General features: G+C 45.6%; 1 protein-coding gene across 1 annotated transcript in view; it reads left to right on the forward strand.

Annotated features, from left to right (window-relative positions):
* LOC143281853 (uncharacterized) overlaps positions 1-17248 on the forward strand; it is a 274512-nt gene that overhangs the window by 241111 nt on the left and 16153 nt on the right. The window contains exons 4-5 of the mRNA XM_076587098.1: positions 6625-6734; positions 12825-13005. Of these exons, the coding sequence (XP_076443213.1) occupies positions 6625-6734; positions 12825-13005 (291 nt within the window). The remainder of the gene's footprint in view (positions 1-6624; positions 6735-12824; positions 13006-17248) is intronic.

The following is a 17248-nucleotide window of genomic DNA, read 5'->3' on the forward strand; positions in this document are numbered from 1 at the left end:
CTTGTTGCAGTCTCAGACACGTGATGATAATGGATAGTTGTTGCAGTCTCAGACACGTGATGATAATGGATAGTTGTTGCAGTCTCGGACACGTGATGATAATGGACACTTGTTGCAATCTCAGACACGTGATGATAATGGATAGTTGTTGAGCCCTTTCCTCCCTAAGAAGAAGCTCAAACCGCTTTACTATGAACATTAATACCCACATGGGATTACTAACAAAAATAATTATAATGAAAACAATAGCAACAACAATGATCGTAGCAACAATGATAACAGTAATAATAATTTAACACCAGACAAAAACATAAAACATATTCATAGACTACGTATTACATTATTGCACACCCACACCCACATACACTTCAGCTGACAAGCTAAAACAGCCTCCTATGGTTATTAACCTGAGTTATCAGATCACGTTGCCACGCCTGTCTGCCTGTCTCTGTACTCGTTAACTCTCTTCAGCCCTCGGTAAGTGTCAGTGAAGGACACACCAGAACAAAACACTTGACAACAACAACAGCAACACTGGACAGGATTTCGTTCGTCCGGTCTTCTCGGCTAGAGGAGCAATAGTTTAACTGATATTTTCACACACATTGTTCCACTATGAAAATATCGTTTGAAAGACAAAACAAAAATGGTCGGATTATCCCTTGACCGCTCAACCTTGAAATGAAATCAGTGCACACGACTTTAGAGTGCAGCAACTACTTGTTTTGTACTGTAAGTTGTGTAACTGATGTTGCTGAACAAACTGATGCAGTACCAACAGGTAGGAGTCCAAAGACAGGCGATGGACACCTTTATTTTTTACCCATTTTTCTCTGCCCCATCATCTGCACCGCTTCAGTGGCTTTACTCCCACGACGCCCAATCCGACTCCCCCAAATACGGCACAACTCGCGTTCAAATGTCGCAGTCCCAGTGTTGGCAGTCCACATGGAACCATCGATGTTAGAAAGCCAGGTAGCCATATGCCAGAGGAGACCCTGCACTGCTGTTGAGTCACTTCGGTGGTGTTCAGTGGTGCCTGTTCTGATTTAACGTACTTAGGACACCACCTACTAAGCCCCCTACTGACGACAATAATGACCAAGTCGCGGAGCCAGACTGAGTGAACGTTCCCCTCCTGTCCCAGTTAGCAGTGACTGGTCTACGGGTGAAACGGCCAGTAACTCTTGTGGGCTATGGGGAGCAGTTTGTGATCGACCATTTGCTGCTTACGCTTGATTAATTACAATTTCCTCACGGTGATGATACTGTGACAACATCCGGTGTTTGGGAAACTTCTGGTTGGCTTGTCCTTTCCTGCCAGGGTTAACTTCCTCATCAACACCGTGCAGCATATTGGTTACCTTGAAGAGAAAGCGACATCGAGGCGTGTGTGTGTGTGTGTGTGTGTGTGTGTAGAGATATATCCTGTGTTTTTCAGCTTCATTTTATTATGTTTCTTTCCCCCCCAAACGCGCCCCGCACACCCCCTGTGTCGTGTATATGTGTGCATGCCGTTTTGTTGACAGCCACGGATTCTTTTCTAAACTGCTTGTGCTGCAAAAACCAAATGAACCAAAACAAAAACAGCGAGAATGTTTTTCGATATTCAATGCACCCCCCTCCCGTCCTTCCCTCCCCTTGCCCACATTTATCCGGCTCACAGCCTGACGGGTTCCGGATGTTGACAGGTCAAGTTGTGCCGGCACGTGGTGTGTGGGATGGGAGCCGGGAGATAGACAGCAACAATCACAAAAAACAACCTGTGCAGGGGAAGCCGTCCACATCATTCTGACAACATCCAGGGAGTCTGCTACAGAAGGGAATAGGTGTGTGTGTCTGTGTCTGTGTACGTTTGGTGGGGGGGGGGGGGAGAGAGAGAGAGAGAAAGAGAGAGAGAGAGAGACAAAGAGAGACTCAGATAGGGAGAGAGACAGACTCACAGAAAAAAGCGGACACACACACACACACACACACACACACACACACACACACACACACACACACACACACACACAGGGGGACTCAAACTCAGACCATGTATTCACTGAAGGCCCTCAGTAACCCCACACGAAGAAGGCAGGGACAGGCAGCCATGGACACACGGTGAGCAAAGTCCGAAACCTGACTGGCACTATAATTACAACCTGACTGGCACTATAATTACAACCTGACTGGCACTATAATTACAACCTGACTGGCACTATAATTACAACCTGACTGGCACTATTATAATTACAACCTGACTGGCACTATAATTACAACCTGACTGGCACTATAATTACAAACTGACTGGCACTATAATTACAACCTGACTGGCACTATAATTACAACCTGACTGGCACTATAATTACGAACTGACTGGCACTATAATTACAACCTGACTGGCACTATAATTACAACCTGACTGGCACTATAATTACAACCTGACTGGCACTATAATTTCACTATAATTACAAACTGACTGGCACAATAATTACAACCTGACTGGCACTATAATTACTGGCACTATAATTACAACCTGACTGGCACTATAATTACAACCTGACTGTCACTATAATTACGAACTGACTGGCACTATTATAATTACAACCTGACTGGCACTATTATAATTACAACCTGACTGGCACTATAATTACAACCTGACTGGCACTATAATTTCACTATAATTGCAACCTGACTGGCACTATAATTTCACTATAATTGCAACCTGACTGGCACTATAATTACAACCTGACTGGCACTATAATTACTGGCACTATAATTACAACCTGACTGGCACTATAATTACAACCTGACTGTCACTATAATTACGAACTGACTGGCACTATAATTACAACCTGACTGGCACTATAATTTCACTATAATTACAAACTGACTGGCACAATAATTACTGGCACTATAATTACAACCTGACTGGCACTATAATTGCAACCTGACTGGCACTATAATTACAACCTGACTGGCACTATAATTACAACCTGACTGGCACTATAGGCTCTGTTCAACAACAACGAAAAATCCATATCCAAGAAACTAATTATTATTGAGGTACAGCAGGCTTTTCCCCACTTGTAGGCCGTGGAAGCCCCGTCCAGGGAGATTTAAGTGTCGGGCACAGCTCCTTGAAAACACTTCGGGGGTGAAGAGTCAAACTGCCCCCCACCCCCCCTGCCCTCTATCTTCACTGCAGTTCAAACACCTTCACCTTAACTCTGATTGGATGCTGACTTCTGCTTTCATTGCTGAATCATTTGACAGTTGAACATGTTTAACTAGTTTCAACATATCGTTTGACGGGATACTTAGTTATGCATTTGCTGGTGAAATCACTTGAAAGTTGAACATGTTGAACTAGTTTCAACGAATTGAGCCCAAGTAGCTGCCTTCAGACTGCCACATGTACGGACAGGTTTGGAGTGGTGGCGGTGTGGGGTAACGTGCCCGCTTAGACAGCGAGATAATCTGAGCACACGGGATCGAATCACACACACGCCGGCATTTTTTATTGTAGTGGCATGCTATAGGCGCCAGTCAGAGTCGTTTTGCCGTTGGAACTTCTAATCCAATGGTCAGCAGATATCAAGGGTGGGAGGTCCTGTTGGTCAGCAGATATCAAGGGTGGGAGGTCCTGTTGGTCAGCAGATATCAAGGGTGGGAGGTCCTGTTGGACTTCTAATCCAATGGTCAGCAGATATCAAGGGTGGGGGGTCCTGTTGGTCAGCAGATATCAAGGGTGGGGGGTCCTGTTGGTCAGCAGATATCAAGGGTGGGGGGTCCTGTTGGACTGATCCTGTGGTCAGCAGATATCAAGGGTGGGAGGTCCTGTTGGACTTCTAATCCAATGGTCAGCAGATATCAAGGGTGGGGGGTCCTGTTGGACTTCTAATCCAATGGTCAGCAGATATCAAGGGTGGGGGGTCCTGTTGGTCAGCAGATATCAAGGGTGGGGGGGTCCTGTTGGACTTCTGATCCTGTGGTCAGCAGATATCAAGGGTGGGGGGGTCCTGTTGGACTTCTGATCCAGTGGTCAGCAGATATCAAGGGTGGGGGGTCCTGTTGGTCAGCAGATATCAAGGGTGGGGGGTCCTGTTGGTCAGCAGATATCAAGGGTGGGAGGTCCTGTTGGTCAGCAGATATCAAGGGTGGGAGGTCCTGTTGGTCAGCAGATATCAAGGGTGGGGGGTCTTGTTGGTCAGCAGATATCAAGGGTGGGAGGTCCTGTTGGTCAGCAGATATCAAGGGTGGGAGGTCCTGTCGGTCAGCAGATATCAAGGGTGGGGGGTCCTGTTGGTCAGCAGATATCAAGGGTGGGGGGTCCTGTTGGTCAGCAGATATCAAGGGTGGGAGGTCCTGTTGGTCAGCAGATATCAAGGGTGGGGGGTCCTGTTGGTCAGCAGATATCAAGGGTGGGAGGTCCTGTTGGTCAGCAGATATCAAGGGTGGGGGGTCCTGTTGGTCAGCAGATATCAAGGGTGGGGGGTTCTGTTGGTCAGCAGATATCAAGGGTGGGAGGTCCTGTTGGTCAGCAGATATCAAGGGTGGGGGGTCCTGTTGGTCAGCAGATATCAAGGGTGGGGGGTCCTGTTGGTCAGCAGATATCAAGGGTGGGGGGTCCTGTTGGTCAGCAGATATCAAGGGTGGGAGGTCCTGTTGGTCAGCAGATATCAAGGGTGGGGGGTCCTGTTGGTCAGCAGATATCAAGGGTGGGAGGTCCTGTTGGTCAGCAGATATCAAGGGTGGGAGGTCCTGTTGGTCAGCAGATATCAAGGGTGGGAGGTCCTGTTGGTCAGCAGATATCAAGGGTGGGGGGTCCTGTTGGTCAGCAGATATCAAGGGTGGGAGGTCCTGTTGGTCAGCAGATATCAAGGGTGGGAGGTCCTGTTGGTCAGCAGATATCAAGGGTGGGGGGTCCTGTTGGTCAGCAGATATCAAGGGTGGGGGGTCCTGTTGGTCAGCAGATATCAAGGGTGGGGGGTCCTGTTGGTCAGCAGATATCAAGGGTGGGAGGTCCTGTTGGTCAGCAGATATCAAGGGTGGGGGGTCCTGTTGGTCAGCAGATATCAAGGGTGGGGGGTCCTGTTGGTCAGCAGATATCAAGGGTGGGGGGTCCTGTTGGTCAGCAGATATCAAGGGTGGGGGGTCCTGTTGGTCAGCAGATATCAAGGGTGGGGGGTCCTGTTGGTCAGCAGATATCAAGGGTGGGGGGTCCTGTTGGTCAGCAGATATCAAGGGTGGGAGGTCCTGTTGGTCAGCAGATATCAAGGGTGGGGGGTCCTGTTGGTCAGCAGATATCAAGGGTGGGGGGTCCTGTTGGTCAGCAGATATCAAGGGTGGGAGGTCCTGTTGGTCAGCAGATATCAAGGGTGGGGGGTCCTGTTGGTCAGCAGATATCAAGGGTGGGGGGTCCTGTTGCGGCATGGTGCTGTGACCTTTGGACAGGCACTTTACACCGAACTTCCTCTCTCCACCCAGACTTACCAATGGGTACCCGACCTTGGTTCTGGGGGGAGGTGGAAAGGGCGGAGGGAGAGGACTGGCCTCCACCTTCCTATAACCGAGCCTCATACACAGTGCATCAGTATGAATCAACTGCCAATGGCCGGAAAAGGCTATGGACCTTGGACCCACAAGAAGACTTGCTTCCTCTGGGCGGCTTCCATCTTGCTGTTGCGTGCTGGTGACTCCATCCCCGGGCCTTGGGAAGGGTGGACATCCTGCGGTGTCCTGAACAGTTGTGTGGGTGTTAGCCCCGGTGGCTGGGTTGTACATCCCAACTCGTCACCTTCGGTCGGCTTCTGGTGCTATTAAAACCCCTGTTGTAAAGATGAAGCTATAGGGTATTCTCTTTCCAGGCCCCGTCGTTAATTAATGATTTAATTTAACTCTCTCCATACGAACGGCGAAAGAGACGACGTCAACAGCGTTTCACCCCAATTACCATCATCAAAATATTGCAAGCGGAAGGCTCTTATACTGAAGAGATGAATGTTGACAAAGAATACCACATTTCTGACGACGGAAGCTAAAGGTTGGGTCATTCAGACACCCACTGGACATCCGAGGGGTCTGTGTAGAGGAGGAGAAGAGAGGACTGGCCGTACTGAAAACACATCTTTTCCAACAACAGTAATTTTCCAGCACTGGCGTTGGTACGATCTAGTTCCAAATGTGTTTTATTGTGGGGAAGCCGTTTGCCTGTTGTGTGTGGCGGGGGATTGTGAGTGTCCGTATATTCCTCTGTGTGTGTGTGTGTGTGTGTGTGTGTGTGTGTGTCTTCCAGAGGGCGTCGTTGGTTGTGCAATGGAGGTACTGTGCGCGAGTGTATTCTGGAACGTGTGGGTGGGTGGGGTGAGGGTATGGTGGAGGGGGAGTGGAGCAACATGTAAGGCGATTTGAGCAGTATTCCTGAAGAAAAACACGATATATTTATTTTATATTCATATATATATATATATATATATATATATATATGTGTGTGTGTGTGTGTGTGTGTGTGTGTGTGTGTGTGTGTGTGTGTGTGTGTGTGCGTGTGTGTGTGTGTGTGATCATTATTTGCTGTTGTTGTTGTGTTGTGGGGATATCGGGAGACAGTTGTTGAGGTCATCATTGACTGTGTGGCAGGAGTGGATTGACGAGTTCATGGTGTGGGACCCCATGGATTTCAACAACATCACCATGCTCCGTATCCCCTGCCACAAACTCTGGCTGCCAGACATCGTGCTCTACAACAAGTGAGTGGTGGTGGTGGTGGTGGTGGTGGTGATGGTGGTGATGGTGGTGGTGGTGGTGGTGGTGGTGGTGATGGTGGTGGTGCTTGCTTGTTTGTTTTGTGTTGTTATCTGCATGCAGTAAGCTGTTTTGTTGACAGTTCCACCCACAGTCACAAGACTCAAAGCTATACGCGAAACTACTAACTTACCTACTCTTGCAATAAAACATTCTTCCTTGCGACTTCTCACACAAAAGTGGGGTGGGATTGTTTGTTTGTTTTTTTATTGTTTGTTTGGTTGGGGTTTTTTGTTGTTGTTGTTGTTTTTGTTTGTTTTGTTGTTGTTGTTTTGTTGTTTTTTTTTTGGGGGGGGGTTGGGGGGGAGTCATGGGGGTTGTTTGGTTTGCTGTTGTTGTTGTTTGCACCAGTGCTGTCTTCTTTTTCTCTGATTGTTCCTTGATTTTTTCTTAATTCCATTGTGACAAATGTCAGTTGTGTTATAATTGGTTCGACACAGGTTCGTTTGATATATATATTATTTGACCAGTGTAAGTTACTCTATTTGCAATTATTTGATTCCTTTGCAAGTCTAAAATCATCAGCTTGCATTAACAGACATACAAATGAATCAGACAACCAAACAAGTTCATGCTTGCTCCGGGACACCGGAACTCAGATCCAGGATTATCACAGACATATATCATGAAAAGTATGATGGAATGTTAACAGTACACTGGAACTCAGATCCAGGATTATCACAGACATATATCATGAGAAGTATGATGTAATGTTAACAGTACACTGGAACTCAGATCCAGGATTATCACAGACATATATTATGAAAAGTATGATGGAATGTTAACAGTACACTGGAACTCAGATCCAGGATTATCACAGACATATATTATGAGAAGTATGATGGAATGTTAACAGTACACTGGAACTCAGATCCAGGATTATCACAGACATATATTATGAGAAGTATGATGGAATGTTAACAGTACATTGGAACTCAGATCCAGGATTATCACAGACACATATTATGAGAAGTATGATGGAATGTTAACAGTACACTGGAACTCAGATCCAGGATTATCACAGACACATATTATGAGAAGTATGATGGAATGTTGTACACTGGAACCCAGATCCAGGATTATCACAGACATATATTATGAGAAGTATGATGGAATGTTGTACACTGGAACTCAGATCCAGGATTATCACAGACATATATTATGAGAAGTATGATGGAATGTTAACAGTACACTGGAATTTAGATCCACGATTATCACAGACATATATCATGAGAAGTATGATGGAATGTTAACAGTACACTGGAACTCAGATCCAGGATTATCACAGACATATGTTATGAGAAGTATGATGGAATGTTAACAGTACACTGGAACTCAGATCCAGGATTATCACAGACGTATATCATGAGCAGTATGATGGAATGTTAACAGTACACTGGAATTCAGATCCACGATTATCACAGACATATATCATGAGAAGTATGATGGAATGTTGTACACTGGAGGGGGTGGATTCAAATCCCGCTCTCGGCCTTTCTCCCAAGTTTGGCTGGAAAATCGAAATGAGCGTCCACACCTTCGGATGAGACGATAAACCGAGGTCTCGTGTGCAGCACGCGCTTGGCGTACTGAAAAAGAACCCATGGCAACGAGTGTGTTGTCCTCTGGCAAAGTTCTGAAGAAGGAATCCACTCTGATAGGTACACAGGTATATATCATGCATGTACTCACGGCCTGCTGACTGAGCGCGTTGGGCTATGCCGGTGGTCATGCATGTGCCTTGAAGATGTGGTGTGGCATATATGGATTTATCCGAACGCAGTGACGCGTCCTTGAGAAACTGACAGTGAAACTCTGCTGCAGCACAGTAATAAGTTCTCTGTGGTCTTGCCTTCACCTCCACTCTCATTTACACTCACCACAGTCCCAGAAGAAGAGCATTATATGGCTGTGGAAACGTCCACACTTCCTATCATAGTCTCACTTCACAAAGCACAGTTTTTCACGGACTTTATCTTCACCAATCAGACTTATAAGCTTCCTTTGTGTGTCTTTTTTTTAGGGGGGGAGGGGGTTGGGGGAGGGGCCGTGGGGGGCGGGAGGGCGGGCGCTGGGGGTGGTGGTGGTGAGAGGGGGTGTGCTCAAACCCAAGTGTCGTAGTGTCGTAGATATGTGCATGTGTTCGTATATTTATATGCATTGGTGTTTTGGGGGATGTATATCTGTATGTGTATTTTTATGTATGTATGTATGTATTTACGCACCTACGTGTGCATGAATGCACATATGCAGATATATAGATAGATAGGTAAGTAGGTAGGTACGAACGTGCGTAGGTAGGTATGTTCGCACACATGCACAAATATTCACACATTCTGGAATACTCTTCTGCAGAGAGGCACAGAGATCAAAAACCGCAGTCCCAGTTTGACACTGACTCCCAGCGAAGCACGATCACTTCCACAGGAAAGTAGGAAAGCCTGCAAAATGACGGAACGAACACACACAAAAAAGGAACAAAACAGATGGATTCAGAAGTTGGGAAATGGGCTTGGATGGGGCGAGTGTGTGTGGGGGGGGGGGTAGGGTTTGGGGGGCAGTCGAGAGGGTAGATGGCCTTCCACTGCTCTTTGACCACCACCACCACCACCACCACCATTAACACCCACCCGCCCTACCGCTTTTCCCTTCCCCCCTAGTTCTTTCTGTATGTCTTTCCATTGTTCAGAAGTTTCAACAGCTTCAGCACAAACTTCTTGGGATTCTTCTGCAGCAGTTCCCCCCTTCTGTTTGATCTCTGATTTCATTACACCAGACAGCCAAAGGTCTTGTGTTCTCCTGTTGTTTGATTACGGGTCTAATTACATTAGAAACACGAAAGCTCCGGTTTGGACGCCGCGAAACAGCTGGAATTACGCGTGCAATGGCGGCCCGATTATTTGCCACGCCCACTCCGGAAAGGGGTCAGTCTGGCTTCTCTGAAACAGGGCGGCATGGAATGACATGGGACTTGGGGCGGCCTTGTTTGGTTGCAAGGTGAAATGGATAAGGTTGGAAATTCACAGTTTGCGTGTGTTGCTGCTGCTGCCTGTTGCTTCTACTTTGTCGCTACTACTTGTATTTGTATTTCGTTTTATCACAACAGATTTCTCTGTGTGAAATTCGGGCTGCTCTTCCCAGGGAGAGCACGTCGCTACACTACAGTGCGACCCTTTTTTTTGTATTTTTTCCTGCGTGCAGTTTTTGTTTGTTTTTCCTATCGAAGTGGGTTTTTTCTTCAGAATTTTGCCAGGAACAACCCTTTTGTTGACGTGGGTTCTGTTACGTGCGCTAAGTGCATGCGACACACGGGACCTCGATTTATCGTCTCATTCGAATGACTAGCGTCCAGACCACCACTCAAGGTCTAGTGGAGGGGGAGAAAATATCGGTGGCTGAGCCGTGATTCGAACCAGCGCGCTCGGATTCTCTCCCTTCCTAGGCGGACGCGTTACCTCCAGGCCATCACCCCACTCTACTGCTGCTGTTTCTGCTGGTGCTGCTGGTGCTACTTTTGCTGCTGCTACAGCTATTGAAATTGTTCTGCTACAGCTATTGAACTTGTTCTGCTACAGCTATTGAACTTGTGCTGCTACAGCTATTGAAATTGTTCTGCTACAGCTATTGAACTTGTTCTGCTACAGCTATTGAACTTGTGCTGCTACAACTACTGCTTCTTCTACGAATGCCGCTGTTACTGCTGCTGGTGGTAGCAGTATTGGTAGGACGTAGTTGTGAGAGTCTGTGTGCACGCTCACAAGCCTCTCTTCACATCCACGCGCAAAGACACACACACACACACACACACACACTGGACCACAACGGCCACACAGCACGAACTCTGAAGCGCTTATAGGCCGCCTTCGTATATCACGTGCAAATTACTGACGACAAGATTTCCCACACACCCACTCACCCACACCTACAGCCACATCCCCTTCCCCCACGCATCACCCCCCACCCCCCAGCACACACACACACACACACACACACACACACACCTCCCTTCCCCCACCATCTCATGAAACGGAGGCGGTAGCGCAAAAAACGAGAAAAAAAAAGAATTGCAGCCTGTCTCCGGTCGCTCCACTTAGTCCCCATTACTCAGAGTGATTGGCTGTGTATTCAGTGTCCTCATCCCTGATTGGGGCACAGCAACAGACGTGCCGACTTGACTGCATCAGGGTTTTACACAGCACAGACACAGCAGCCATCAGGGTTATACACAGCACACAGCAGTCATCAGGGTTATACACAGCACAGACACAGCAGTCATCAGGGTTATACACAGCACACAGCAGTCATCAGGGTTATACACAGCACACAGCAGTCATCAGGGTTATACACAGCACACAGCAGTCATCAGGGTTATACACAGCACACAGCAGTCATCAGGGTTATACACAGCACAGACACAGCAGTCATCAGGGTTATACACAGCACAGACACAGCAGTCATCAGGGTTATACACAGCACAGACACAGCAGTCATCAGGGTTATACACAGCACACAGCAGTCATCAGGGTTATACACAGCACACAGCAGTCATCAGGGTTATACACAGCACAGACACAGCAGTCATCAGGGTTATACACAGCACAGACACAGCAGTCATCAGGGTTATACACAGCACACAGCAGTCATCAGGGTTATACACAGCACAGACACAGCAGTCATCAGGGTTATACACAGCACACAGCAGTCATCAGGGTTATACACAGCACACAGCAGTCATCAGGGTTATACACAGCACACAGCAGTCATCAGGGCTATACACAGCACACACACAGCAGTCATCAGGGTTATACACAGCACAGACACAGCAGTCATCAGGGTTATACACAGCACACAGCAGTCATCAGGGTTATACACAGCACACAGCAGACATCAGGGTTATACACAGCACAGACACAGCAGCCATCAGGGTTATACACAGCACACAGCAGTCATCAGGGTTATACACAGCACAGACACAGCAGTCATCAGGGTTATACACAGCACAGACACAGCAGTCATCAGGGTTATACACAGCACAGACACAGCAGCCATCAGGGTTATACACAGCACACAGCAGTCATCAGGGTTATACACAGCACAGACACAGCAGTCATCAGGGTTATACACAGCACAGACACAGCAGTCATCAGGGTTATACACAGCACAGACACAGCAGCCATCAGGGTTATACACAGCACAGACACAGCAGTCATCAGGGTTATACACAGCACAGACACAGCAGTCATCAGGGTTATACACAGCACAGACACAGCAGTCATCAGGGTTATACACAGCACAGACACAGCAGCCATCAGGGTTATACACAGCACACAGCAGTCATCAGGGTTATACACAGCACAGACACAGCAGTCATCAGGGTTATACACAGCACAGACACAGCAGTCATCAGGGTTATACACAGCACACAGCAGTCATCAGGGTTATACACAGCACAGACACAGCAGTCATCAGGGTTATACACAGCACACAGCAGTCATCAGGGTTATACACAGCACAGACACAGCAGTCATCAGGGTTATACACAGCACACAGCAGTCATCAGGGTTATACACAGCACAGACACAGCAGTCATCAGGGTTATACACAGCACAGACACAGCAGTCATCAGGGTTATACACAGCACACAGCAGTCATCAGGGTTATACACAGCACACAGCAGTCATCAGGGTTATACACAGCACACAGCAGTCATCAGGGTTATACACAGCACAGACACAGCAGCCATCAGGGTTATACACAGCACACAGCAGTCATCAGGGTTATACACAGCACAGACACAGCAGCCATCAGGGTTATACACAGCACAGACACAGCAGTCATCAGGGTTATACACAGCACAGACACAGCAGCCATGAAGGAGAGGAAGAGTTGTGGTCCTTGACTGCGATCCCCGACAGTGCTGGTTTTTGTGGTGGTGGTGGTGGTGGGTGTGCTGCAGTTGTTGTTGATGTTGGTGGTGGTGTTGTTGTTGTTGTTGCTATGGAAATGCTGCATTTGTCGTTGTGTTGTTGTCCCAGTGCCGCAGAGTACACGGACGGGCTGATGCCGGCGAACGCCATGATAGACTTCACGGGCAACGTGTTCTGGCCAGTGCCCACCAAGCTGCAGAGCTCCTGTAAGGTGGACGTCACTTACTTCCCCTTCGACTACCAGAACTGCAAGCTCAAGTTCGGGTCCTGGACCTACGACGGTTATCAGGTAAGGTTGAGGGTTATCAGGTAAGGTTGTGGCTTATCAGGTAAGGTTGTGGCTTACCAGGTAAGGTTGTGGCTTACCAGGTAAGGTTGAGGGTTATCAGGTAAGGTTGTGGCTTATCAGGTAAGGTTGTGGCTTATCAGGTAAGGTTGTGGCTTACCAGGTGGCTTATCAGGTAAGGTTGTGGCTTATCAGGTAAGGTTGTGGGTTATCAGGTAAGGTTGTAGCTTACCAGGTAAGGTTGTGGGTTATATCAGGTAAGGTTGTGGCTTACCAGATAAGGTTGTGGTTTATCAGGTAAGTCTGGTTTTGGGTTTGTCAGGTAAGGTTGTGGCTTATCAGGTAAGGTTGTGGCTTATCAGGTAAGGTTGTGGCTTATCAGGTAAGGTTGTGGGTTGCCATTAAGTTTTGCGTGTGATGCTTTGCGCACATGTATGTACGTGCGTAGGTGCACATGTGAAACACACACACACACACACACACACACACACACACACACACACACACACACACACACACACACACACACACACACACACACACACATGCACCAGTCACACGCACGACATCACATACACACCCAGACTCTGATGAAGCAAGGGATGGAAGAGGGGGGGGGGGGTCATCTACAATTAATATCTTGGACAGACGTTGAACAAAAGAACGAACTCGCTCGCTCTGTCGTAAAAACACACAGTTATGTGAGTCATCGCTCAGACGTAAAAACAAGTTATGCGGGGGGTTTTTTGTTTGTTTTTTTTTTAAAAGCTCATGAGTCTGAAATGCTTCGGAAGCCACCGACCTTTTTATCTCGCAAGAAAAATAAAGTTTTGTTTTATAGATAAAAAGGTAACAAATTTTCTGAATGTAGCTATTCACCCAGAACTAAAGGTTTGATGAAACAATAACATAGAATTTCCCATGAAAACGAAAGTCACAAATTTTACACAGAAAATAGAAATAGAATAAATCACAAGGAAATAATAAATAGAAAAAATAATTAATGTTACAATGATGGTTGTGTATGTTTTATCAGAATATTCTATTTCTTATCCTTTTTCTTCTGTTCTTCTTATTATTCTATTTTATTTTATTTTTTTAGATTCTAGATAAAACTTGACACAGCAGCTCATTTGCCCACATAGAAAACGTGTGACATGATCAGTGGATTTAGGTGGGGGGTGGGGGCGGGGGGGGGGAGAATTCAGTTAAACTTGACATAAAGCGCAACAGCGCTCCCATCCACCCCCACCCACCCTCCCCCTCCCCCACCCACCTTGAGCCATAGTGCAGTCAGATGTAAGTCACGTACTGGTGTGGAACGACAACAACACTTTAACTGATCACCGTCAGAGATCTAAGTCACGTACTGGTGTGGAACGACAACAACACTTTAACTGATCACCGTCAGAGATCTAAGTCACGTACTTGTGTGGAACGACAACAACACTTTAACTGATCACCGTCAGAGATCTAAGTCACGTACTGGTGTGGAACAACAACACTTTAACTGACCACCGTCAGAGATCTAAGTCACGCACTGGTGTGGAACAACAACAACACTTTAACTGATCACCGTCAGAGATCTAAGTCACGCACTGGTGTGGAACGACAACACTTTAACTGACCACCGTCAGAGATCTAAGTCACGTACTGGTGTGGAAAGACAACAACACTTTAACTGATCACCGTCAGAGATCTAAGTCACGTACTGGTGTGGAACGACAACACTTTAACTGACCACCGTCAGAGATCTAAGTCACGTACTGGTGTGGAACGACAACAACACTTTAACTGATCACCGTCAGAGATCTAAGTCACGTACTGGTGTGGAACGACAACACTTTAACTGATCACCGTCAGAGATCTAAGTCACGTACTGGTGTGGAACGACAACAACACTTTAACTGATCACCGTCAGAGACAACACTTTAACTGATCACCGTCAGAGATCTAAGTCACGTACTGGTGTGGAACGACAACAACACTTTAACTGATCACCGTCAGAGATCTAAGTCACGTACTGGTGTGGAACGACAACACTTTAACTGACCACCGTCAGAGATCTAAGTCACGTACTGGTGTGGAACGACAACACTTTAACTGACCACCGTCAGAGATCTAAGTCACGTACTGGTGTGGAACGACAACAACACTTTAACTGACCACCGTCAGAGATCTAAGTCACGTACTGGTGTGGAACGACAACACTTTAACTGATCACCGCCGAAGTCAGCTGGAAGCATCTGAGCTGGTCATCTTCTGGAACGTGGTCTCGCAGCGACATTGACCAACAAGTCCAGAAGAAAAAAAAAGTCGTCAAAGTTTTCTTGGTAAAAAAAATATTTTTTTTTTTTTTTTTTTTTTAAAGAGGCAAGGCCTTCAAGACTCACTTGTGATACACTTTTTTTTAAAATCTAATCGTTAAAATGTGTTCTGCATTTGTTATTATAAAGCTTCGGGTTTAAAAAAAAAAGAAGAAGAAGAAACAAGAGAGGCAAGGCCTTCAAGACTCACTTGTGATACACTTTATATAAAAAAAATTAAAAAAATTAAACTAATCGTTAAAATGTGTTCTGTATTTGTTATAAAGCTTCGGGTTAAAAAAAAAAAAAAAAAAAGAAGAAGAAGAAGAAAGAAAAAAGAAAGAAAAAATAGCCCTGAAGGCAGATTTGAACCCCGCGTGTTCGGGTGAGAAGAAACTGTCTTACTCAATACACTATCGTGGCTCCTTAACTGACGTTCAAAATTCTAACATTTAAACATACTTCGCAGTGAGAACGCTGTTTAAATCATATTATTCTGGTGTATCTCGGGCATTAAAAAAATCTTTAAGGGCAATTAAGAATTCTTTTTAAGTCCGCGGTAAAGGAGACGTGGGTATCGCCGCAATCACACTGCAACATTTAGCCGTTTTCTCTGGATCTAGATAGATGTACAAGTTTAGTTACACCCGCTGGGAATGTACGACACGGTCGATTTAATTTCTCTTTCATGTTCATTCTAGTTTTATAATTTTAAAGTTGATATGAAAACTGAGTATTTTGTTAAACTAATAACATGTAGAGCCAAGTACAAGTAGCCTACTTCTAAACGTCGTACGAAGTGAAAAGGACTTAATTTTGAGAAAAGTCAAGACTGGAAATTTGTACGTTTCATCAAGGGCATTAACTCTCATGGTTTATTATTTTTAACTGTGGATTCCAACTGATTTTGTTGATATTTTTATGGCAGTTTGGGGCATAATCCAGTAAGCGATGAGGCGTTCACAAATCTTTCTCTGAATAAATATTTAACGGTCTCCTTCTCCAACTTTCCATCACATGTTATCATGTATTGTACACTGAGAGTAAAACACACAAGCTTTTTATGTATTGAGAATAATTTCAAAATTTAATGTTTAAGATGAGAAAGATCAGTTTAAAGCAAATGAACACCCCTAGCATTAATTACAGATTAATTTCCCTTCTTTACTATCTGCAGCAAAGACAAGCACCAGAAATATAACTTCCATGCTTGGCAAAAGAAGTTCCTGTTTGAACAAAAAATGATAAAAATGACTGCTCTTGATGTATCAGAATATCAGATGAAAATGCCAAGTTTAGAGAATAAAAAAAAAAATATTTATAACAGTAAATTCAGTTTGCATATAATTTGGCTTCTTTTTTAATTTTGTTTGTGCCCATCCCACAGGTGCAAAATTGTTTTAAACAAGATGACTTGAAAGAACTGAATTTTTCCTATTTTTATGCCAAATTTGATGTCAACAGACAAAGTATTTGCAGAGAAAATGGCAATGTTAAAGTTTACCACGGACACACAGACACAGAGAGAGAGAGAGAGAGAGAGAGAGAGAGAGAGAGAGAGAGAGCCGAACACCGGGTTAAAACATAGACTCACTTTGTTTACACAAGTGAGTCAAAAAGGAGAGAAAAAAAAGAGTGTGTGCGTGTGTGTGTGTGTGTGTGTGTGTGTGTTCTTTAGTTGAACGTCTTTTCATTGTAAGTGGGATTACACGAGGGTAGGAAAAAAATCGAGTGGGGGGGGGGGGGGGGGGAAGAAATTACTGTTTTCGCATGCGAGAAAGTGAAAGTGTGTGTGTGCGCGCGTGCGTGTGTGTGTTTTACATATAGAAAATGATTGATTTAAGTTTTCTTTGAAAAAATATTTAAGCATAACAATATAACATCTTTCTAATAAAAGAAAACAACTATAACAGCGAACCTACTGGACTATTTAACAAGAA

This window comes from Babylonia areolata, chromosome 5, assembly GCF_041734735.1.
Source record: "Babylonia areolata isolate BAREFJ2019XMU chromosome 5, ASM4173473v1, whole genome shotgun sequence".
NCBI lineage: Eukaryota > Metazoa > Mollusca > Gastropoda > Neogastropoda > Buccinidae > Babylonia > Babylonia areolata.